This window comes from Camellia sinensis, chromosome 2 (genome assembly GCF_055761805.1).
Source record: "Camellia sinensis isolate YWXY chromosome 2, ASM5576180v1, whole genome shotgun sequence".
Lineage (NCBI taxonomy): Eukaryota > Viridiplantae > Streptophyta > Magnoliopsida > Ericales > Theaceae > Camellia > Camellia sinensis.
The window spans coordinates 227107470-227133392 of record NC_138962.1 but is presented as its reverse complement, the minus strand read 5'-3'; the positions used below and the strand labels follow the sequence as shown (position 1 = coordinate 227133392).

At 35.7% G+C, this 25923-nt stretch overlaps 1 protein-coding gene across 7 annotated transcripts; it reads right to left on the bottom strand.

Moving 5' to 3' along the window:
* LOC114280473 (uncharacterized) lies at positions 1-12665 on the bottom strand. 7 transcript variants are annotated; one of them, XM_082917225.1, is made up of 6 exons: positions 12258-12636; positions 11075-11261; positions 10491-10849; positions 10201-10338; positions 8956-9032; positions 1-475 (listed from the first exon to the last, which is right to left on the bottom strand). In XM_082917225.1, exons 1-5 carry the CDS (start codon positions 12261-12263, stop codon positions 8988-8990), a joined length of 735 nt encoding a protein of 244 aa, XP_082773351.1. In that variant the 5' UTR covers positions 12264-12636; the 3' UTR covers positions 1-475; positions 8956-8987. The 7 variants fall into 7 exon arrangements, 6 of the variants coding, with proteins under 6 accessions (XP_082773351.1, XP_082773350.1, XP_082773348.1 ...); XM_082917224.1 differs by lacking the exon at positions 8956-9032 and having other exon boundaries at positions 10491-10562; positions 10767-10849; positions 12258-12621; XM_082917222.1 differs by lacking the exon at positions 8956-9032 and having other exon boundaries at positions 12258-12298; positions 12355-12617.
* Positions 12666-25923: the final 13258 nt, after the last annotated feature.

Below are 25923 nucleotides of genomic sequence, written 5' to 3'. Positions count from 1 at the left end.
TTATTGTAAATAACCTTCATCTCAAATTCAAAGTTCAGATTGAACACCGATTTCAATAATATTCGTAATAACTAATATTAGTTTTCTCACCACTAGCAGATTGTGCCCCAAAAAATAAAATAAAAACCTATATCCTTGAAGACCCAGTGTACAAGTAGATACGAGCCAAGAAGTTCATAAATCGTTATCTCAACACCAATTGTGTCCCAAAAGGTAATCTTGTTTCCAAGTGCTGCCTGGCATGAGTTCTAGCCAGCTGTTGCTTGTCAGGATCTTCAGGTGCCCATTTATTTGGATGGCTGGGATCAATGATTATCTCCCGAAGTGACACAGTACTGCCGAGTATGTATGAGGCAATCTGCAGATCAGCTTTGCATCCAACAAATCCATTCAATTCAAGCACCTTCAGGCTTTTATGTAGATGTTTTGGCCTTCGTATCTTCGTTTCTTTTGTGGAGTCCTTGAAGTCCCAAAACTGCAAAAGAGAAAATATAATCCAAATAAAGTTCCAGACAACATATGCTCCAGTCAAGCATGGGTCTGCACACACCCAAATGTATATTAGCAATTCCTAAGGGTTTTAGGAATCAAATTTTTTTCGTCTCTAAAAATAAAAATGAAATAAATCTAACAAAAAAACCATTAAAAAAAGTCAATCATACACAGATAATGCAAAAAATGACATACCCAGAACACAGTTTGGCCATTCCCATTCTGCTATTAATCATCTAACAAGAAGTTATGTAATATTTTAAATAAATTACACTGACCTCCCATGAGATTTAGAGAAAATACAATAAGCTCCATAATTTTGTTAATCTACTATATTGCCCTTTTCATTAATTGAGAAATTACTTAATCACCATCCCTCAATCTTGTATTGTTAACTACAAACATACATAGAAGAAAGAGATAAAAATCAGAGCAGCCTATGACCTCCATACTACCACCACCACCCCAACTCCTACTGTCACCACTAGCAGTTTCTGCTCCTTTCTCATCTACTTCACTCCAACACCACAAATCCATTTTTCTTCCCCAAATTTCGCTCACAACCACCACCACCACCACTGCACACCCCACCACTCTTGACCCCCTCCAATGCTACAACCATTGCACCAACATGGCCAGCTACCACCCTCTACAATCCTTCATCATTCAACCTCCAAGAATAAAACAACAAGTTGATTCAAACTAATGAAATTCAAATTCAATACAAGAACTTGACAGAAGTTTATGAAACAAAAATTTGTGGTACAAAGCGCACCACCATCGTCACAGAACTGTTGTAGAGGGTGATTACACAGAGCCAAGCCATTGAACTAAACGCACAAAGTCGAGGCCCTCTTCCGCTGAGTCATCGCACAAGGCAGAGAACACAAGTACACCGAGTTATCTCCTCTCTCTCTCTCTCTCTTCTCTATATTCCCCTCTCACAAAAGCCCTAGAGCACTGAGCATCTCCATCGTCCTCACACGGAAACCCCCTCTTTCCCAAATTGGTTTGTTCAAAACCCCATAATAGGGATGATAGAGAAGGTTGAGTAATGTTTATTGATTACGTCTAGTGATGCCCCATGGTGGAGTGAGCAGTGATGGACAGTGGAGGAAGACAAAGGGGTGAAAGAAGGGGGAGGCAAAGGGCAAAGAGAGAGTGCAGATGGTGGGAGGTGGGGCAAGAGAGGCGATGAACACCGACAGTTATTAGAGATGAGAGAGATAAGCAAGAGAAAGGTTAATGATAGATTAGGATAATCTACTGTATATATACACATCTATATATAATTGTGTGTGGTTAATAAATAAACTATTAAATAAATAAATAAGTAAAATATTTAATTTTATTTTGTTTTAAAGGAGAAAATTTGACACTTAATAAACATTTTTTGCATGACATCAGCTAAATTGTTAGTTCTTTGACTCTTCCTTAATGGAATGGGTTAAAATTGTTACATGAATTTAATATTAGGAGAGGTCATTGTAATTATGTTTAAATTATAGAACTTATGGTAATTTTATCAAACCTCGAGAGAGGTCACTGTAATTTACCCAAAAGTTTTAGGAAAGAAAGATAAGGTTGTTCTCTTTCTTTTTAAAGTTTCTGCCTTAACTCTCTTTCTGTACTTTTTTTGGTTTTCCTTTCTACATCTCCATATGAACATCTGATAGCTTCTGCAATTTTTATTTTTCTTTTTCTAAAGAAAAAAAAATTTGTCTTTTACATAATGCAATAAGCACAATAATCATGTATTTGTTGGGTAAATTTGGACCCACCTAACGTATTAGTCTCTTCCTCTCTCATTAACACCATTAATAAATGAGGGTCAACGACTAGGGACAAAGTTAGGAGTACAAAAGTAGCAACAGCACAGTGCCGCTGCAAAGGGTATTCACCATTTGCAGGGGCCAGATCTAGAGACTCTGCATTTGTGGGGCCATGGAATTTTTGGAGGCCAACATCTTTATTGTAGGGGGTTCTTGCTCTAAAACAAGCAAAAGTGATAATATCACTAGAGATGTGAATCTTGCAAATGATTAGCACCGCAAAACCAAACACAAATGGAGAAGAAGACATATATATACAGTAGAGAGAGAAACTGAGGTAGAGAGAGAAAGTAAGAACCCAAAAATGAAAATGGCGGAAGGAAATGGTGGGATGAAAGGTAACGCAAGCTTGAACAAAGAGAGAATGGCAGGAACACTCCCAAGGACCAAACTCAAGGCGATCTTCGAAGATGGCCTTCCATGGATCTTCTGGGTTGCATGTTTAGAGAGAGAAAGTAGAGAGAGAAAATGTGATATGGGTCTTCTCCTTTTTTCATCATCCTTATCCCTTTCTCATCATCATCCAAAAAGTGAGCTAGTAGTACCTTGTATAGGCATCTATATTTGTCCTTGGAGGTCTATCCCTCAAATGGGGAGCTGCCATGTGTCCATTGGATCTTTGTGGATCCTTGGGAATATTCCTCTCCTCATCCAGCTTGGCTAAGTCCGACAGAAACCCAATCCCCTCAGGTCATTCCCCGCGGAGAGTTACTAGGGGACTTGGTCGGCCTGAGGTAATTCCCTTGGCTAGTCCTTCTCGAGCTATCTCCTGCAGATGCCAAATGGAGTGGATTTTCCAGCCATCTTAGCTTACCCTTACCTTTAGCCACTGCATCACTTGATCTCCCACCATCCCAATGAGGCTAGTAGAGCACATTGTGCGTCTACCGCAAGGTTGGACCTCCCCTAGTCCTGCCATTGCGACTTGGGGGAGCTGCTCTGCTGATCTTGAGCTGTCTAAGTGGGCTTGTCGTCTATGAAAATGTACCCATCTTCATGAGTAGATCACGGGGAAGAGGCTCTCTACGAGGTAGCCTCTTGGCGTCACCGGACCGCAGAGGCAAAGTAACGAACGCTCTCCATGGGTTAGCCCTTTGGCGTCACCAGGCTGGAGGCAAAGTAATTAACGCTCCCCAGGGGTTAGCCCTTTGGTGTCACCAAGCTAGGGGCATGGGTAGGAATGGCAACAAGCCGGGGTGGGACCGGGGATTGCACTCCCTATCCTTGATCCCCGAAGGTGAAAAAATCCCCGTCCCCACCCCCGATCCCTGGCGGGGCACCCATCTGCCCCCGCCCCTGCCCCCTAACGGGGATCGAGTTTCCCCGACTCTTTTTTTTTTTTTTTGAATTTTGTTCAACACAACACAAGAAAAACCAAAAAATTTAGTCTACTTTCAATATTTTTCATCATCATCAACAACAATCATCAACTACTATAAAAAATAAAATAAAAATAAATAAATCTGAAATTGAAGAGGAGAGGACTGAAACGCAGAGGTGATGACGACGATGTTGAAGAGCATAGGGCTGAAACGCAGATCTGAAATTGAAGAGCAAAGGGCTGAAAAACAGATTTGCAAAAAACAAAAAACAAAAAACAAAAAAAAAAACAAAAACAAAAAAAAAAATCAGTTTTGGCTTAATCGTTGATATACCTTCATATCTCAATTCTAACTCGATCGTTGCAAATCTCAATTTAGATCGTTGCAGATCCCAGTTTTGGCTCGATCGTTGCAAATCGGCAGTGATAGGAGGAGGGAGAGGACAAGGAGGGTGAGAGTCGGCAGTGATGGGAGGGTTTTAGAGAGAGAGAGAGAGAGAGAGAGAGAAACCAAGAAAGAGAAGATGAGAAGCGATCGTCTCTGTTGAGAGGACAGCGGAGGGAGGGAGTTGGCGACGGTGATGAGAGAGTTTTAGAGAGAGAGAGAGAAACTGAGAGAGAAAATGAGGCGGTCGTCTCTGTGTGTGCGTGAGTGACAGTATAAAATATATATATATATATATAGGGGTAAAATGGTAATTGTACTTTCGGGAACGGGGCTTGGACACTTATCCCCGTCCCAGGCCCGAAACTTATCGGGGATTGATTTTTAAATACCATCCTCGTCCCGTCGAGGGTATTTTTCAGGAAAAAAAAAAATTGCTCAAATCGAGGTCGGGTGGTTGGGTCCTAGTCGGGCTAGGTTCAAATTGCCATCCCTAGGCATGGAATGTCCCATCTTCGAGAGAGTCGTCATTGTCTCGGGGCAAAGCTCTCCGAGGGTTAGCAGTGTTGTTAGAAGCGCGTGCTTAGCGAGAAGAGTGGCGAGGCTATTGCGCTTCATAGGGTTCAAAGCGAGGAAATATGGAGAGGCAAGGTTGAGGCGAGTGAAGCACAAGGCGAAACAAAGCGTTGCTTCTTGCTTCTAAGATCCGGGCCCTTCATTTTTCTAGATTTTGTATTTTTTGTGGACATGCATTGCATCTTAGAATTGCTTTCTACTATTTATTAAGTGTAAAACCCTAGTTTTTGGGGGTATCGAAAGGAGAGAGACGAAAAGCAGAGAAAGAGGAGAGGAGAGAAACGAACCTGGTCCTGCTTCATCTTCGACATCGTTTCCAAGGTAAGTCTTCTTCTCCTACTTCTTTCTTCTCTTCCTGCTTCGTCTTCTCCCTCCTCTTCTCTTCGTCTTTCCTACTTCGTCTTTTTTTCTTTTCTTTTTTTTCTTGTTCTTCTCTCTTCTTCTTTCCTTTATTTCATCTCTCGGCAGATTTTTTTTCCCTTCGTTTTTTTTATTCACTTTTTTTTTTCTCTGTGGTTCTAGTTTTTTTTCTTTTTTTTTTTTTCCCTGATTCTTGTTCTGTTTCCCTTTTATTTATTTTGCCGAAAAATTTTTCAATTAATTTTACTAAATTGATTTTACAATTGTATAATTATTTTGCTGTGCTATTTGTATAATTATCTTGCTGAAAAATATTATACAGACTAATAAATTTTATAACATTGTCTTACTAATTAATATGTCATGTACTTATAAAAATTTAAAATTCAAAATTTAAAATTTAAAATATAATTCACTTTAATAATAAGATAAGTGTCACATTATTGAATAAAAAGAATAATAAAAATTATTAAAGCATTATATTACCGAATGTGACTAACTTACTTATCAAAAGATCAACAAACGGGAAATGATAAGGGGTTGGCAATAGGTGACGTTCACACTAGTGTTTCGGAATAATTTATACATATGAATGACATGAATTATGATGAGATTAATACCAAATGAGTTAAGTCTTGCGCAAGCGGTCTAAGCGAACCCCTAAGATGACACGGATGTATTCAGACTTTACGCGGTGGTTTCAGGGTGTAAGCGAGCCCTTTGGTATGGTAGTGTAAGCGAGCCCACTTATTTAGCCGTCCCTTTTGAGGTCCATCAGTGTCGCTGACTAGTAAATAACCGGGAGGTGGGTGGAGGTGATAAGGTCTACAAAGCAGCAAAAGGGGGAGTTCTAAATAGTCCGATGTTCAATTCTTATGGTTGGGTAGAAAGATCTCTTTAGGAGATTCTAGATGTCTAGCCTAACTACTAATTCACAGAACCTTATTGTAGTATTGTATGTTATGCTACCCGATTTGTTCCGTGTATGATTGATTTTTTGATAGAAGGTATGGGAGTGTGTGTTTTTTACTGGACATTCCAAGCTCATGGTGGGTCATGGCAGGTGAGGAAGCGGTTTATGATAGCGAAGGTTATCCCGAAAGCAATCAAGATGAAGTGTTGGAGCCGTGGTTCACTTGAAGGCTTAGACTAGTAGTTTTTTTTTTTTTTTTTTTTTCCTCTGACTTTTGGGGCGTGACCTTTATGCTCCCAAATATCAAAGATATGTCTGGTTTAAGTGTTGATGATGCAATTTCAAGCGTTGTGATCGAATCTGAGTACTCATGCCGTTGCTTTTCACTAGCTGAGATACAATCAATGACCAACAATTTTAATGAAGAATTAGTTATTGGGATTGGCGGATTTGGTAAGGTATATAAGGGGTTCATTGACAACAGTGCTACAGCTATTGCCATAAAGCGGTTGAATGCAGAGTCCAATAAAGGAGTAGAGGAGTTCTGGACTGAGGTCAAAATGTTTTCTAAGCTCCAACACACTCATCTTGTAGCTCTGATCAGCCATGCAACGATTGCCAAGAAATGATCCTTTTTTATGAATATATGGCTCATGGGGCCCTAGCCAATCATCTCTATAATAGAAGTAGAAACCAAACTGAAATTAGTACTTTTCATCTCACATGGAACGAAAGGCTCAACATTTGCATCGGTGCAGCACAAGGGTTAGACTCCCTTCATTTGATTAAAGAAGAGGAAAGAATTATTTGGGATGGTTGATTGGTTTGATGTTTGATGTTTTTTGATGAATATTTAATATTTAGAATGTTAGATTCGTTGGATATTTTGTATTGTTTAAGGATATTTAGTATTTAGAACGATAAATGCATGATAGTTCTTGAAAATATTTATCTTTTTGTCTATACTATTTATTTTTAAAAAATATCCTTTGTGTTCGCCTCGCCTCGCCTCGTTGCCTCGCGCTTAAGCGTTAGGTGACCTTGTCGCCTCAGTTCGCTTTTCGCCTTAAAAAATACTAGGTTAGCCCATTGGCATCACCAGGCCGCAGAGGCATGGGCGAACCCATCTTCAGGGAGTCGTCATTGCCTCGGAAAGGCTTTCACAGGGGTCAGCCCTTTGGCGCGACCAAGTCGTAGAGGAGAAAGGAGCTCTCTAGGAGCTAGCCCTTTGGCATCACCAGACCGCAAAGGCAAAGTGATGAACGGTCTCCAAGGGTTAGCCCTTTGTTACCAGGCTGGAGGCATGGGATGTCCCATCTTCGAGAGGGTCATCATCGTCTTGGGTAAAGCTCTCCGAGGGTTAGCCCTTTGGCGTCACCAGGCCGCGGAGGCATGGGCGGACCTATCTTTGGGAGGATCGTCATCATCCCAGAATAATGATACGTGTATGAAGCCTGCTGGCGAAGTAATTGTCTCTGATTGATCTTATCTCCTCAAAGGAGCCGTATCCTTCGCGAGGGATGAATTGCTTGACGTTGAATTTGCCTCATGGGACGTTGAATTTGCCTCATGGGTTCAAGGGATTTGCCGCTTCTAAGAACTTCACAATGTTAGTGACTTGGGCGTCTTCTCTCCTTGAATGAGGTCTACATTGGGCTCAAGGGTCTCCAAAAAGGCTTGCCTCATTGACTTAGGCTCTAATTTGGATTAATGGGCTTCTGAGAAAATTGCCTTGCTCGTGGCCTTTAGGTCTCTCAAGGAGTTTGCAACTCTCTCCAGGAAACTCCTGAAGAATTTGTGGATCTCTGAGGACTTCGCATTTGTGGGAAACTCTCTGAGACTGACTATTTTTGGCAAGAAATTTGGATTTCAAATTTTGGATAACCTCCTCCCACATTTATACATAGTGCCTTTCCAAAATTTTAGAAGGGCTAGGACCCCTTCCAAACCCTCCCTCCCAATGCCCCTGTATACAACCAACATAGGCAACGTACCAAGGATGGATTGAAAAGGGGATGGCAGGGTGCCACCCTTGATACATTTAAATTACATAGATTCATATCTCTAAAATATTTTTGAGAAATTTCCTATCCCCTAACAACTCCCCACTATAGTATGCTATATTTTTTTGGACAAAAAGTCCTTATAGGACTCTTAGCGGTTGAAATCAAGACCACATATTACAGTCGAGTTTTAATATTGGAATGAATTTCAAAACTTAAAAAATTAGGAAAATTACAACAAAAAAAAAAAACAGGGTTTGGCATTTTTTCACATTAAACCCCAACATTTTAATTTTAACAATTTATACCCTAAATTTTTAACCGTGTCCCAATGTTGACCCTCCATCTATTTCCGTTTGTTTCAGTTAAACTTTTTACACTTGTTTGATACACGTGTCACATTTTGATTCGTCTATAATTATTATAATTATTTTATTTCTAAATTACCTTTTTTTTCTATCAACTCTCTCTCTCTCTCTCTCTCTCTTCCAGGATGAACAATCGCCGACCTTTGGATGCCCCATCGCCGACCTCTGCCCGTTCACCGACCTTTGCGCCGTTCACCGACCTCCGTCCACACCGCCCCTACGCTACCACAACATCTTCCACACCTCTCTCTCTCTCTCTCAACTCTCAATCGCCTTTTTCCTCACATCCAAGGCAAGCCGAAGTGAGAAAGCAAGGGAGAAAAGCAGCCGGAGAAAAGCACTACTAAAACCCTTTCCTTCTTCGCCAAAACCCTAAGACCCCATAATCCCTTTCCTTCTTCCACAAAACCCTAAGACCTAAGACCCCATAATCGTTTGATCATCTAATTTGGAATTGAAGGAAGAGCTCTTTCGGCCCTTGAGGTGGTAGAGATAATTGTAGGGAATCGGAGCTATGGGCGGTGGTTGAGAAATGCACGGCAGAAGAGGCACGGAATTGCCTATGCGTCTGGCATCTCTGATGATGGGATTGTGGCAATCGATGGTTCGTCCGCCGCCTCCGCCACTGCTGAGATGAATGGTGGGGGACAGCAATGATGAGAGAGAGAGAGAGAGAGAGAGAGAGAGAGAGAGAGTGGGACTTACGTGGAGTTGCAGGTGGCCGTGCGAGGTGGCGATCAATAGTGGGGATCGACGAATGGCGGCAACGGCGACGGTGACAACTGAAAAGAGAAAGAGAGAGAGAGCTGATAGAAAAAAAAAATGAGACTGATTGATCACAGAGGGAAGAGAAGACAGGGTGGGAAGAGGAGAGTGAGGAGAGAGTATTGGAATAATTTTGGAATAAAATAACTATAATAATTATGGACGAATCAAAAAGTGACGTGTATCAAATAAGTGTAAAAAGTCAACAAAAACAAACGGAAACAGACAGAGGGTCAACATTGAGACACGGTTAAAAATTCAGGGTTTAAATTGTTAAAATTAAAATGTTGGGGTTTAATGTGAAAAACATGCCAAACCCTGAGATCTTTTTTGTAATTTTCCCTAAAAAATTTAAGAACTTTTTATCTAGATCTTTGTTTTTCATAAAAATATAAAACAAGACCTATAATGAATATAAAATTCTAAAGAAAAAATTGTCAAAATTTTCACAGTTTGCTATCCTCAAATAATAAAATTTCACCGACTAAAATTCAATGAAATTTCATTGAATATAAATCAGTAAAATTTCACCAAATTCAATGAAATTTCAATCTTCTTAAAAAGTTTCTCTTTTTGAGAGAGAAATTTTCAATCAAGGGTTAGAATGGCAAAATTGAAGGCTAATTCAAAAAATTATGTACTTATTTTTATAGCGTTGTTTGATATGTTGAGTGCTTTAAATCATAACATTGTTTGATTATTTGCACAAATTTTTTCCCATTATCTATGACATCTGCAAGGGTAAAGATTGCAACAAAAAACTTTATTCAAGATCTTTGGAAGCTTGCTGCATAAACTAATCGAGTCAGAGGTGGATAATTTCATTGCCTTCAACTTAGGATAATAGATTCTATTTCATTCTTCGCTTGGTGGAAGTGGAACCCGCTAATGTATGTTAATTCATTTTGATGGATTTACAAGATATGTTAAGCATGTATATATATTCCTTTGTGTGTACATATGTGTATATATATATAGATATATATCGAATGAGAGAAGTAACAAGAGATGAGAAGATTTACCTCCATGAAGATCTATTTCTAATGAAATCCAAAGATGGTGCATATAGTTCTTCAATCACAATTCAATCATATACATTGTTGATGATATAGGCAAATTAGGAAGAAAAAACAGAAGCGTCGAATGTTTTCCTATTTTCTATAGGTGTAAAGTAAGCATATTCACCTCAATTTTAAGTATCCTCAATAAAGGAGACGCCCTTAGCAAGTATGCACAAAGGAGCCTAGAGACACCAGGATTGAGCATCAATTCCAACTGCCTGAGATTCCTTAACTTGGGAAATCTAGGGAAGCATCTCAACTTCTAAACAATTCAACCAAAAGTCAAGACAACAAATATTAATAAGCTTAACATTTTTTAGACCAAAAAAAAAAAAGAAGAAGAAGAAGAAGATGATGATGATAAAAGAAAAAAATAAATGAGACACCTACAAACACATGGAATCACATGCTAACCTTAAGTCCCCAACTCAAGTTCAATACAAGTGTCTCTAGTTGAAGGAGATAGCTTGAAACCTGTATAAAGTTCTTAACAAAATTGCAAGCATAAGGCCCATCAAAAGATGCCTTAACAAGATGCAGTGTGTTTTTAAACGCAATGTAGGTCTTTAGTCCGCTGTATTTAAACGACACTAGATTTGCATCATAAATATCAACACTTTTCAAACAGAAGCAACCTTCGATCTTTAAGTACTTTAGCTTGAATAAAGGCCCAGAAACTGCAAAATTTACCAAAGATCGTGAATGCAATATAGATAACTCTTCAAGCAATGGGCAAACGAACAAAATGTATTCCAAAACTTCCCTTGTCACATCTACATGGCACAGATAGAGGCTCGTTAGGGAATCAAGTCTGTGATAATGAAGAATATGAGCAGTAAGAGGGTAATTTCAATTCCCATTTGTCCAGGTACATCTAAAGTTGAACTTGAGCATTTTAACTCTCTTTTGAAAGGCAAAGTTGATCCAACCATCAATATCACTTTTAAAGATTTTATCATCCAAACAAAATTGAATGCTGAATTCATCAATAATCGTACCACGATGAAACTTCAAGATATGATTAACCCAATCAACAAATTGCCTGCATTTAAGACCAAATAACTTATCTTCATGATCCACTATCTGCCAATCGCAAAATTTGAATATCAAACTACTAGTGAATGTCCACAAATATCTCCATTTGTGAGATAGGGCTCTAGTTCTTGCTGCTTGTTCAATTTCCAACTGAGACAAAATGGAAACAAGAATTCCATCCGGCAAGTTACTAATTAGGTTGTCCTTTAGGCAGATGCTTGTCCAACCACACCAACAACAGTTCCAAAAAGAAAAGAAAAGAAAAAATTACAATTTAACACAAGTTAGCAATAAACTACACAAATTTGTTACTTTTTTTTACATAATTTGTTCTAACAACTTAAAGGATGGTAATGGTGTATAAAGGGGCTGTTTGGTGCAGCTTCTACCTTTTTTTATTTGGAAATTTGTGCCAATGTTTGATGTAACTTTTGCTTACAATATTTTAGGCAAAATAACTTAAATAAATTGGAAAAAAAAATTTAAAAAAAATAAAAAATAAACTAATTATTGAGGTGTTTTAAGTTTCTGCTTCTAATTATCAACTTTCATCTTGCTAGAAGTTGCAGCAAACAAGCTCGAATTCTAGTAACATTATATAAATCCAAACTTGAACAACTTCATATGGGTAAATTTTATTAGAGTTAATTATACTTTATCCCCTCGTGGATTGTTCCTAAAACACTTACCCCTTGAGATTTAAAATGTACACAACTCCATTGTGGATTGGATTAAAGTGCTCAAGCCCAAATCCTTTAATGATTTTCACAAAAAGTCAAAATTACGTTTATTTTTTCCTCTAATTTTCTTCTTTATGCCAGTGCACGACAGTCTCTCCTCTATCTCTCTCTAGAAATTGTACCACATCACAACCCTTCCCAAACCCACTTATTTTTAAAAAATAAAAATGATTCAAGTGTCATACGCATAACAATTTGCAGATAAAAGGTTTAGAGAGACAGATCAAGCATCCAAGAACAACAGGTTGAGCTTATACAATTTTATTATATATAATCGGGTGCTTCTAAAAACTACTGTTAGTTTTGCATTTTACTCCAAATCACAAAAATTATGTTTATATTTTTTAAGGAGGTAAAATGTAATCAAACAGGATCGATGACTTAAGTAACTAAAGGATAAAAGTACCTCCATCTTCTCCCGTATCGCGGTGGTCCGGCTCAGATCGCCGTGGTTCTCGGCTCAGATCGCGGTAGTTTGATCGCGGTGGTCCGGCTCAGATCGCGGTGCTTCACGTTCCCGTCCGCCAGCGACGCTACCTACGCCGGAGACCTGACGGACGACGGCCCAGACACCTCGCCGTCAGTGGTATGTCTGTGTATTTGTGTTTGATTCATACTCGAATGGAAACCCAAGAGGTATGTTTCGGTAATATATAATTTAAAATTTTAGGGCCTCTAACTACAACAGGAAATTTTTTGGCTTTGTTTGGTGTAGGTCTGAAATCTTAATTTTGGAGTTATTTTTAACACATTATTTGGTTCAAGACTTTTAAAATTGATTTCAAGTCGCATTTTAAAACTCATTTGAAAATCTGTTTGGTAGTATAGTAAGTTTTTTAATTTTGAAAAGAATAATTTTAATCTATTCGGTCATCCTCTCGGACATATTCAGATGGTTGGTTGGTCGTTCAATCGGTTAACCGGAACAAATTTTTTTTTTTTTTTTGGCAATAGCGCTTGTTATTTGGGAAAAAATAGAAATTTGTTTTTGATTTTTTTAACAAAAATAATATTTTTTTATATTTTAAATCAAAAATATTTTTAAAAAAATAATTCGAACCAAATATATAATAAAAGTTATTTTAAATAAGTAATTGAATATTTGTTTTGAAAAAAAAAATTATTTTCTTTGTAATATTTTCAATTAAAAAAATTGATTAATGTTATTTTTTTTAATAAATAATTTTTTTAATTGAATTTTTTAAAAATTTTGGTTATGAATATTGATAAAAAATTTTAGTAGTGTGTTTAGTTATGAGTTATGGCTTCGTTTGGAAAGTTGCTATTTTAGTAGGTTATTTTAATTTTTGACTATTTTAATAGGCTAAAATTTTTATGTTTGGGAAGATGATTGAATTTTTTTGTGGTTGGATGTGATGTTTGTGAGAGAAAAAGTGAAATGATTATGAGTTTGATGTGATATTTTGTCTTATTAGCTATTTTAGTCTATTTTGTCTTTTTGTGAATTTTAGCCTAAATTAGGCTATTTTTTTTCTTGCCAAACACCCCCATATCAATTTGAATTAAGTTTTGAAAATTCTTTCTAAAACTCTTAACCAAACAAATTTTTTTATTTCTTATTTCACATGTCACATCAAATATTCAAAACTCAATTTAACACTCAATTCAAAATTCAATTTAAAATTTTTTTCAAAATTTATAACCAAACAAATTTTCTACACTCTAATCATAATTCTAAAACCCACAAACTCAAGATACAACCTTATTCTCAAATTATATTTAAAAAATTCTATCAAACGCTACATTTATGTCTCAAAACTCCTACACAAATCTGTAGAGCGACTTTTTCCCAATTTTCCCATAAAGGACCCTTCCTGATTTGCCTAAATCTCTTGTTTTACAAAAATTTAGAAGGAAAAATTAAGAGAGCTCGAAAGTACTAATTTTATGATTTCTTTTAAGATTAAGAAATACATGTGTGATAAAATTATTGGTTCATCTGGCCCATTTAATTTAAAATTTAAAAAATATTTATATGGAAAGTAGAAAATTTCTAAATTTATAATTTTTTTTATAAAAAAAAAAATCAAAGTTGAATTTTAATAATGTTACAGAACATTTAGTGGGTCATCTTTCCACATTTAATTTAAAATTTTGAAAATCTTTATAGGAAAAGTCCAAAAGAAAATTGTAATCATATCTATACCATATCAAATTTAAAATTTTTTAAAAATTTTTAATTTATAAGTCTAAATGAAATTTTATTCATATTTAATTAAAAATTATTTATTATATCTATATATCTCTCTATATTATTAGCGCAATTCAAAATATTAATTTAAAGGGATTTTTTTTTTAAGGTCCTTGGTATTATGATTTTAGGGTGTGTTTGATTTGACGGACTGGAAAATGGGGGATTAGAATCCATCGGACTTGAATCCTGGGACTGTGAATCCCCCGAACTATTTGGTCGGATTGGATATGTATCCTGTGTTTGTTTTTTCATGGGAGTAGATGTCTGGATAGGACTATTTTCAGTGAATCCAATGTTTGGTTGGACGGACTGGATAGGATAAATGAACAAAAGACTATTTTACCATTTTTCAATTGTTTACTATGTAATAGCAATATTAAACATATCTTTAATATTTTAATTATTTTTAGTAAACATTAAACATACTAATGGTTAAATTTTGTTTAAAGATATTTAAACATACTAATATTGATAAAAAAAAATTTGACTGGTATAGATTATTTTTATTTAAACAAATAAAAATTTATTGTTGAAATTAAACATACTAATGGTTAAATGTTTAAATTTTTATTTAAACAATTAACATTGAAATTATTTTGATGTACAGATTATGTTTAAACAATTAACAATTAACAATTAAATAAATGTTGATGTATAGATTATGTTAAAACAATTAACAAATGTTGATGTAATTAACAATTAACAAATGTAGATGTAATCAAATGTTGACGTATTAAAACATAATTTAATAGATGTTAAATAAATATACATGTTGATGTACAGATGTTGAAATAATTTAATAAACATGTTGATGTACAAATGTTTAAATGTTTAAATAAAACATAATTTAAATAAATGAAATTATTTATTGTTGAAATTAAACATTTAATTGTTTAAATAAAACATCTATTAAATTTAAACAATGAAATTAAATAAAACATAAACAAAATTTTAAAATAAAACATCAATAAAATATCTATAAAAAATTATTTTAAAAAATTAAATAAATAAAACATTAATAAAAAGTTAAATAAAATTATTTTATTTTTAAATTGAGACATTTAAATTTTATTGAATTTTATTAAATATAATAAATAATTAAATAGTAGAGGGTCAAAATGGTCATTTTCGCATATAATCCAAACAGTGATTAGTCCCCCACTTTCTGTCCCACCCCCCCAGGACAGGATAGTCCCCCATATGGGGGACATGGAGTCCGCCGGACTAAAAAAAAATCAAACGACAGATAAGGTGCACTATTTGGATTACAATCCAAATAATAGATAGTCCCCCCTCCTAATCCCCCCAATCAAACACACCCTTATAGCATAAAGGGCACTCAATATTTTCATAATGTCTAAGGTCCCTTAAGATCAATCCAGAGAAAATTCGATCCAGAGAAAAGTGGATCCAGAGAATTTCTCTGGACACATTACAAAGAAAATTCCAAATTTCTCTGAATTTTTGTGAATTTCTCTAGACTAGAAGGGAATTTTCACTAACTTTTTGTGAATTTCTCTAGGTTGGAAGGTAATTTCTCTGGACTGAGAGAATTTCTCTAAGGCAGTTTATCAAATCAATTGAATAGCAAATTCAACTCTACCTCTTTTGTCATAGAGAAAATCTCAACAGAGAAGAATTTCTCTGGACTTTTTAGAGAAATTTTGAAAATTTCTCTAACCTTCCCCTAACCTTCCCACTCTCTAGAGAAATTTTGGAAATTTCTCTGGCATTCCCTCTCTCCAGAGAAATTCCCACTTCTATAAATTTCACTGAGTGTACCAAACAAACAAAACAAACAAACAAACAGTATAAATACATACATATGACTTCACCAATTTTACTCAATTAAAGTCAGAGAAAATTAAACAAATTTCTCTGAGTTTGTTTTATTGAAATTTCATTGAGTTGTCTTAGTGAATTTCACTAAGTGTACCAAACAAACAAACAGTATCAATACATAAATATGACTTCACCAATTTTACTCACTTAAAGACAGAGAAAATTAAACAAATTTCTCTGAGTTTGTTTTATTGAAATTTCACTGAGCGTACCAAACAAACAAACAATATCAATACATATAAGTATATATAGATATGACTTCACCAATTTTACTCAGTTAAAGGCAGAGAAAATTAAACAAATTTCTCTGAGTTAATTTTTTTTAAATTTTGCTGAGTTGTCTCAGTAAATTTTACTGAGTGTACCAAACAAACAAAAACATAACACAAACAGTATAGTATACGCATACATACATACATATGACGTCACCACTGATTTAACAGACTCACCACAGGGATTCTGAGAAGCATTTGTTGGTATTGGTAGACCTGCTAGACTTTGGCACTTCATATATCGTATTATATACCTGGACCAGTATGTTTTTTCTGAGTTCTCATCACCAATCAACAGTTTACGATAACAGAAAATGTAACACTGGTAAATTCTATAGCAGTCTAAGTAGACATGTCATATGCTATCTTGAATTGGGAAGATAGTTTCTGCTATGTTGCTATCAGAAAGCTCTGGTCTTTATTTGATCTAACACCACCGTCGATCTCTTTCTCTCTCTGTTGGCTACCTGTAAATCTGTGTTTCTTTTTCTAGAAAAAACAATGAAGACCAGTAGGGAACGGACGACAATGCTGAAGAGTCGTTGAAGCAAAGGTCCACTCATTCCTCAATACCAACAGCCACCAAAGATGCACTTGAACTACTGACCGGGACTGCTTGAGCCACTTCCGACCGAGGAACCTCGAATCGCCTACCCTTGGTTAGAGCAGCCTCAGTCAAAAACTCTCCAAGCTGAAGCTCTGTCTGCCCTCCTACAGGTTGAATGTCGTTAGATGGGTCCACCTTGACCTTAACTGCCTCAAACAGGACCTGAGATGGCTCCGTCAGTTCTTTGATAGCCTGGTTGCCACCGGACAGATCTACATTGCCTTGTACCGCCTCGGGCACATCATGTTCTGATCTAAGCAGCTCAACCGATGGTTCGCCTCTAAAATTATTAGGGATTTGGAAGCCCTAATACAAACATTTTAGAGGAAGAGAGAGATGTAGAAACGAGTGTAAGAGAGAGAGAGAGAGAAAGAGAAGAGGATATGAATTTAACAAAGGAAGAGAGTTTAGAGAGAAAGAAAGAGAATGAAGTTTGATTTGAGAAATTTCTCTGTAATACATGAGTGTGGGGGTTGAGGGACCTTAGACTTATTTTTTCTAATTTAAATTATTAGTTTTTTATTTTTAAAAATTTAATATATATTGGCTCATCTAAATCATATCTAATTTGAAATTTTAAAAATATTTAGATGAAAAGTTCAAAATATTTAAGCCAAATCTAATTTAAAAATTAAAAATTTTTAAATAGAATTTTGAAAATGCTATGGAACTTTTTTACACGTCCTTACACTTTACTTTCAACTATTTGAATAAAAAAATATATATATATATATTTTAATTTTTTAAGAGATGTAGCATAATCTTATTAGAAAAACTATTTGATTACATGTAAAAAAATTTAAAATAAAAATATTTTCATCGATAAAGTTATGCCATAAATATTTATAATGCATCACGTTCATTTTTTTAAATTCATGAAAATTCATTTTTTAATCGATAAAGTTATATATATGTCATACATATTTAGAATTCATGAGTTAATTTTTTTAATTAATTGATTTTTAAATTCATGACTTAATTGGTTTGAATTTGTGGTATCATACTATTCAAACTTTAATTAATCTCATCAGCAAAAGTCTTTTTATTTTCTTAGAATTCTCTGATTGGTTGTTAAGAGTTTCATTGGTCTAGGTTAGTTTAACTGGATATCTTTATGTATTCAGATTCAAATTATTATTTACTAAATTTGATATTTTAAATTGAAGTGGATCATAATTTGTCAAATTGACGAAAATGGGTTAGAAAGAGATGAAAGTTGATGAACCATTATGAGATACAAAGAGGTTAGTTTCTAATTGTTGAACCATTTGATGATGCCTTTTTTTTTTTACAGAAAGAAATAGAGCCTTAATTTCTATGTTGTTTAATTTGTATATAAATATTCACTCAGTTTGTTATCCTGCCATGTATATGACACAAAACAATATTCATTCAGTTTCATTTAATATTCACTCAGTTTGTTATCCTTTCTGTTCATACATGTTTAGAAATGTAGGATTAGGTGTAATATGAGTTACACTATGGACTACGAGATTTGTCATGTCCTCAAAAAATAAGAATTTTTTTAAGCAAACACAATGCTTAATAGGCTCACATTAGCCAATTTGAGGACTTTCTTAAAACCTTTCATATCGAAATATTGTGGTAAATATTTGATTTGTATTCTTACAATACGTTACGATTTTGTGGAAAAATGAAATACTAGTTTTCTTTGTTTTTTTTAATTTTTTATTTGGTTTGGTTTACATAAATTGTTGTTTCAATCCAAACCATATTTGGTTTAGACAAACGAAAGTGGACGGATGTTTAGAATTGTTATCAAATTGAAAATCTTGAGTTTAAATTGAAAAAATTAAAATGTCAGAGTTTAATTTGTTAAAAGGGTTAAACCCTGAGGTTTTTTATTTATTGATATAATAAATAAAGTGACAAATCATTTGATAAACAAATTTGATCGTCATAGTTTTACTATAAAAAAAGAAGAAAAAAAGAGAGAGAATTAGGTTAAAAAGGGGAGAGAAAAAGAAAACAAAAGGTATCAATCCTATGGAGCAATATTACATAGTATAAGCTAAACATATATGATTACATGGATTGTATAAAATATTCCCAAGATTCATTGATAATATCAAGTAATAGTTAATCAAGTTTAATCCATCTTTCAAGACCTTAAAGCAATAATGTATGCCTTGGTGTCCTTATCCTTTAATCATTGGTCTAGTCCTCTAATCTTTTAATTAGTGAGTATCAAAGAATCATATCATATATATTAGAAACTGGTAAAGACAACTAACTTGGATACCCTATACTAAAATAGCTGGTCCAGCTGGTTCTCTATAAGCACATAACTATGACAAAAAGATGGTGGGATTTAATTTTATTAGCACACATGCATTTCAATTTTGTTGTACTAAAACCCTTCATGCTTCTTTGTTCTCAAGAATTGAGCCACATGTAGTAGGGACCTTTTGTCTCAAAACTCCATTTTCTATTTATTTTTTTATTTTTTTTTTAAGGTTACTTTATCACGCAATCAAGTTAAAAAGACTCATCATGCGATAAAAACGTAACATGCGACAAGAAATATTTCAGATAAAAGATCCTAACTTTTTATAAAAACACAAGCTTAATACGTAACTGATAGTTAAAAATTCACTAGAGAGGCTTCTCTCAAGAAGCATCCATTAGGCATGTGAGACCCAACACTGATCACATTTTGGTAATTTGAGTTGTAAATTCTGTGAGTCCTTTTGTGTAGTTTATCTATTTAAAAAATGAGGTTTATCCGACAATTGTAGTTAAATGATTTCACCGTATCTTCAAAAAATGCATAGTCTATTTTGTAATTTGTATTTGTCAACTATTTTTTTGAAGTCAAATATGATGAAACTAAGATTGTCAAAATAATATCATTTTTTTCAAGAAGGATTTATGCGTAAAGTCCCACAAGATGAATTAAATTAGAATTCATGATGAGCCTATGACCCCAAACGACACCTGTTCAATCAATATAGTCAATTGGAAAGAATTTCATCCCTTATATTATGAGTAATGCTCACCAATTTTTTTTACCACTAGACATAAAAGTGCTAGAATTCACATTAATAAATACACATAAAATCAAAATACTTCTCAAATGGCTTACAAATATTCTTGAGATTTTGCAAAGGTTTTAGTTTTTGTCTTTAGTTTGGACACAACACAATTGCTTATCAGTCACATAATGTATTCACCAACAATTAGGGGTGCAACTCGGGCGGGCTCAACCCGAGCAACCCGAGCCCAGCCTGAGTTTTTTTAGGGCTTGGGCAACTATATCTTGCAATCTGGACGGGCTTGGGCAAAATTTTGATGCCCGAATTGCAATTCGGGCCGGGCTTGGGCAGAACCAATGGCCAACCCGAGCAACCCGAACCCGAATTGAATTTAATATATTATATAAGTTATATAATATATAATATATATATATATATAATATATAATATATATATAATTTAATAAATTATATAATATATATAAATTAAGTAAAAGAGTTAGTCTTAATTTTTATTTTTTATTTATTTTTTGTTAGTCTTCTACCATTAGATTAGCATCTTTTATGTCTACCCTTAGATCTACCTACAGGTTTCTGGACTCGGACAATTCGGGCAATTCGGGCTAACCCGAGCTCAAAATATAAAGCTCGGGCCGGGCTTGGGCAGCAATGCTCGGGTTCATGGTCGGGCTTGGGCGGGCTTGGGCATTGCCAAATACAATTCGGGTCGGGCTTGGGCAGACCTCCAACCCGACCGAACCCGCCCGAGTTGCACCCCTACCAACAATTCAACTTCAAGTTTTCTTTGTCTTCTCCCACTTAGATTGATTGATTATATTAGTTGTTTGGCAGACACAACTACCACGTTATGTGGCAATGATCATTCCTGAGATTTCAGTTTCAGCGTAAGAAGATTCCCATTTGGTGTGAGAGAGATTCCCTTATCATGCGTTTGGATGAGCAGCTTTATGCCTTATTGTGAAACAAACTAATTTATAAATTATATCCAATTATTTTAAGGCTAATACAACAAAACCAAACAAGCCTTACCTACATTTTAGATTATATTAGAGAGGAATATATGCTACTTACTAATCTGCCTGAGAATTAAACAAATACACCCATGTACATGCACACATACTTCTTTTTCTATAGGCATCCCACCGCATTTTTAACACTCTTTTGTTGGAACTTAAATCAAAATCTTTAAAAATTAAATCATTTAATTTGAAGATATAAAACTAAGGCAACTAACGGTTATGTTCATTGTGAAGGGATACTCTCACTAAATCATTAGGTAACTTAGGTTGTATTTGATTCAGAGATTTGGGAAAGAATTTAGAAAGAGAAAAGAAAAAAAATATGTGAAACTAAGTAAAATGTAGATATATTTTATTCACATTTTACTTATATTTTTATTTCTCTTTCCAAATCTCTTCTCAAATCTCCCATCAAAACACAGCCTTAATCCATTACCTTAGATATATTAAAACAAATGTTAAAAAAATCTTATTGTTGGAGGTCTCAATTTTTCAAGAGTCAATAAAATAAAGTCTTATTTTGATACTTTAATTTGCAATATCAAAAAATCTTGAGCCGCTACACATGACAAACATCAAATTGTTTCTTGTCTTTTCTACATATTAAACATAGAGTATTCTACTACTATTTTTTATATACTTCAGACAAACACTACAAAAAAAAATGTTTTTTGCGACGGCAAAATGCCGTCGCAAATGGTCCATACGCCGTCTCTAATACTTTTTGCGACGGTAATTTGGCTTTTTGCGACAGCAAGTGGGGGTCGCGACAAAGGGGGTTGCAAAAGGGCTTTAGCGACGGTAAGTGCCGTTGCCATTGTTTTTTGCGACGGGAGACCGCCTTTTTTGCAACGGCAATGTTCTGTCGCCAATAATGGAAGAAAATTTGAGTTTTTGCGACGGTACAGTATTTCCGTCGCTAAAATGGGTTTTTTGAGACGGCAAGAATGTCGTCGCTAAAAGTGTTGTAGCTGATAACTATTGCCGACGGCAACCTGAGCCGTTGCTAAAGGTTTATTTTTCAATTACATTCCATAGCTTTTGCGACAGTATGGCTGCCGTCGCAAAAGCCTCGTAGAATTTTTTTTTGCGACGTGTTGTTATGCCGTCTCAAAAAAAAAAAAAACCTGTTGAGAAATTATTAAAAAAATTAAAATAACCTGTATTAAATGAAAAATAACTATAAAAAAATCCAAAAATTACATAAAAATATAAATACATACATAAACAAAAGTTGACAAATAATGAAAATTCATAATGTTGTTCCATTCATAACAATACATAAATAAAAATTCATAACAATAAAAATTATGCCACTACATAATGTCGCATACTACATACATAATGTTGTTCACAAATTTAAATAACATAAATCAAAATCAAAACCAAAATTTTTCGTCTTGATTCTTTCGTGGGTTACAAAAACAAAAGTTGGTCATAATCTTTATACGCCCGCATTCCACAAGAAGCAAACTGCTACTCAGGAAATATCTGAAAAAAACAAGATAAAAATAATTAATAACCATATAATGGTGTTAATATTTTAATTACAGAAAAATATAAAAAAAAAATTGACTACTATATAATTAGAAAGATAGTTTAGTAAATAATTTTGACTAGACCGAAATCCGACTCTAACTCCCAAACCGGGAACCCGATTCGAGCCCCGTCTTCTCCCACAAGTCTCTCGTGCCTAGGCAGTCGCGTGTGCCAAGTTTTGTGCTAAACCGACGTCGTTTGGTGATTTTGGAGCATTAACGCCTCGAATTCAAGTTTCTTAAGGAACTAGTTTGCCTAAAGTGAAATCCGGCTCTAACTTCCAAACCGGAAACCCGATTCGAGCCCCGTCTTCTCCCACAAGTCTCTCGTGCCTAAGCGGTCGTGTGTGCCAAGTTTCGTGCTAAACCGACGCCGTTTGGTGATTTTGGGGTGTTAACACCTCGAATTCAAGTTTCTTAAAGAACTAGTTTGCCTAAAGTGAAATCCGGCTCTAACTCCCAAATCGGGAACCCGATTCGAGCCCCGTCTTCTCCCACAAGTCTCTCGTGCCTAGGCGGTCGTGTGTGCCAAGTTTCGTGCTAAACCGACGCCGTTTGGTGATTTTGGGGCATTAACTCCTCGAATTCAAGTTTCTTAAGGAACTAGTTTGCCTAAAGTGAAATCCGGCTCTAACTCCCAAACCGAGAACTCGATTCGAGCCCCGTCTTCTCCCACAAGTCTCTCGTGCCTAGGCGGTCGTGCGTGCTAAGTTTCGTACTAAACCGACGCCGTTTGGTGATTTTGGGGCGTTAACTCCTCAAATTCAAGTTTCTTAAGTAAGTAGTTTACCTAAAGTGAAATCCGGCTCTAACTCCCAAACCGGGAACCCGATTCGAGCCCCGTCTTCTCCCACAAGTCTCTCGTGCCTACGCGGTCGTGTGTGCCAAGTTTCGTGCTAAACCAACGCCGTTTGGTGATTTTGGGGTGTTAACACCTCAAATTCAAGTTTCTTAAGGAACTAGTTTGCCTAAAGTGAAATTCGGCTCCAACTCCCAAACCGGGAACCTGATTCGAGCCCCGTTTTCTCCCACAAGTCTATCATGCCTACGCGGTCGTGTGTGCCAAGTTTCGTGCTAAACCGACGCTGTTTGGTGATTTTGGGGCGTTAACACCTCGAATTCAAGTTTCTTAAGGAACTAGTTTGCCTAAAGTGAAATCCGGCTCTAACTCCCAAAACGGGAACCCGATTTGAGCCCCGTCTTCTCCCACAAGTCTCTCGTGCCTAGGAGGTCGTGTGTGCCAAGTTTCATGCTAAACTAACGCCGTTTGGTGATTTTGGGGCGTTAACACCTCGAATTCAAGTTTCTTAAGGAACTAGTTTGCCTAAAGCGAAATCCGACTCTAACTCCCAAACCGGGAACCCGATTCGAGCCCCGTCTTCTCCCACAAGTCTCTCGTGCCTAGGTGGTCGTGTGTGCCAAGTTTCGTACTAAATCCGGCTCTAACTAGTCTCGTCTTCTTCCACAAGTCTCTTAACTTAGAATGTAAAGAATGCAAAGATACATTTTAGCTTAGAATGCAAAGATACATTTTAGCTTAGAATGCAAAGATACATTTTATACCTGATCTTCTGGTGGTGGTGTATATGGATTCTCGTCTTCTGCAGATTCCCTAAATGCCCGGTGGCCACTCGATGCATCAGGAACCTATGTTAGTCAATGCATAATGTGTTAATCATATTCAAATTTTATACATAATCTTGAGTGACAATTGAACTATCAAACAATTTCATTTATATGGAACCTGTCTGTTGGGATCTACACTCGCCCCCTGTGACATAAGGGCCATCATCTCAGCTTTCAGCTGCTGTAAATGTGTAGAGAACTCTGCTCGCAGCTCCTCCCTCAACTCATCCCTTAGCTCTGCACGAACCTGCTGCGTGATCTGATCAATAATCGATGGCTGGGGTGTTGACTGTGATGGCCCAGCACCATCTTTATACACCACTCTCCGAGGCACAATTCTCCCGTATGTGCGACAATATCCATGTCCGTCATGACCTATCAACTCATGGAAAATGGCATTCCTAGCCTCCAAAGTCCGACCATCCTCAGGTAGCATAGAGAGTTGACGATTAAACTCATCCTGTATTGAATAAGACATACAAGTATATGCCAAATTAAGATGGTTGACACACAAAAAATAAACTTTAAATACAATCAAAGGTGTTTGGAAACTACCAAGGTCTGGATAACCTCTGGGTCATCTACTCTACGTGTCATAAGCCAAACATTCATCTTATCAGTAGACTTCCCCTTACTGGTCATCTACATTTTTTTAGAAATATGAAAATTAGAATCCAAATAATTTACAAATATACAATGTTTATTTATATACAAAAATAAAACAATAAAATGTAAACCTCATGCCGTATCTGAGAGAAAGTAGTACGCCCTGTGGTATGAGTTATGCTGTGAGCTCGCCGATTTTTAGTGTTCCTACTTGCATTTTCTATAACAGGTTCAACAAATGTAAGTATGTAAATATGATTTGTATGTTTACATATCATAAATATAACTTATTTGTAAACCTCAGCATCGGAAGTACGCCAATACTCCACAAGTTGTTCCCACTGGCTTGGCATAATGTGCATAGGAACATCATCCTTCAGATTAGGATCAGAACTTCTAGGCTTGAAATACTTAGCCTTAATCTTGTTCTTGTGATCCTTCCATATGCTGTTGCAGTTTTTCATGCAGATTGGCTTGTACTCCTTTGGACATATATTCAAATTGTCCTATAAAACACAATTTCAAAGTTTAAGGCTAAGTATAACACAAATTTGGAAATCGAATTTGTGGAAAAAAATATACTTTTACCTTCACATCCTTTCAGATAGCATCAACAATATCATCAGGCACATTGTTCTAGTCAAGAAAAGTAAGAGGAACAATGTTACCATTCCGCACAATAATGCCAAGTTGAGTAGTTAACTTAGCCACGTTATCCCCTATTGGACAGTAATTTTCATCAAATTGTATGTCCAGCCTTTTACCAGTACCCCACTCTTTAATGCCCTTGGCACATCCTCTACCACGCCTAATCGAGGTTGATGAAGAACTAACATGACCTGCGAGATACAACAACAATAAACAATATGCAATGGTAATAAACAAATGCAAATTTAAATAATGTGAATACAAATCATATCAAATAAACCTGAGGTGGGCTGTGAAGAAGTCGAAGGGTCTGCAAAATACAATGAAAATAAACAAGTTATATATAATGATCATAAATAAATGTATGTGTAAATAATTTTCATACAAATCAAAGTAAATTTATATACCTGCAGATGGCTCATAAGCTGATGATGATAGCTGCTGTGGTGCCACTGATGGTGGTCGATATGGTGGTACTAATGGCCCCTCAGATGGTGGTGGCACTAATGGCCCCTCCGATGGTGGCCGATGTGATGCCTCCTCTGATGGTGGTGCTACTGATGTCCTGTTATGTAGCATATCAGACATCATGCGCCGGGGATGATCAGGCTTCCTCTTCCTTCCCATAATAATCTGCAAGCAATATAACATTAATTGACATTAGAAACATAGACAATGGTTTG

Excerpts from the sequence above, each read along its gene's own strand:
- LOC114280473 (XM_082917222.1), bottom strand. Across the intron at positions 10,850-11,074 it reads TATCTTGAAGTTTCATCGTG|ATGTGACAAGGGAAGTTTTG; the intron begins GTACGATTATTG and ends TGTGCCATGTAG. Across the intron at positions 476-10,200 it reads TGAGGATACTTAAAATTGAG|TTTTGGGACTTCAAGGACTC; the intron begins GTGAATATGCTT and ends TCTCTTTTGCAG.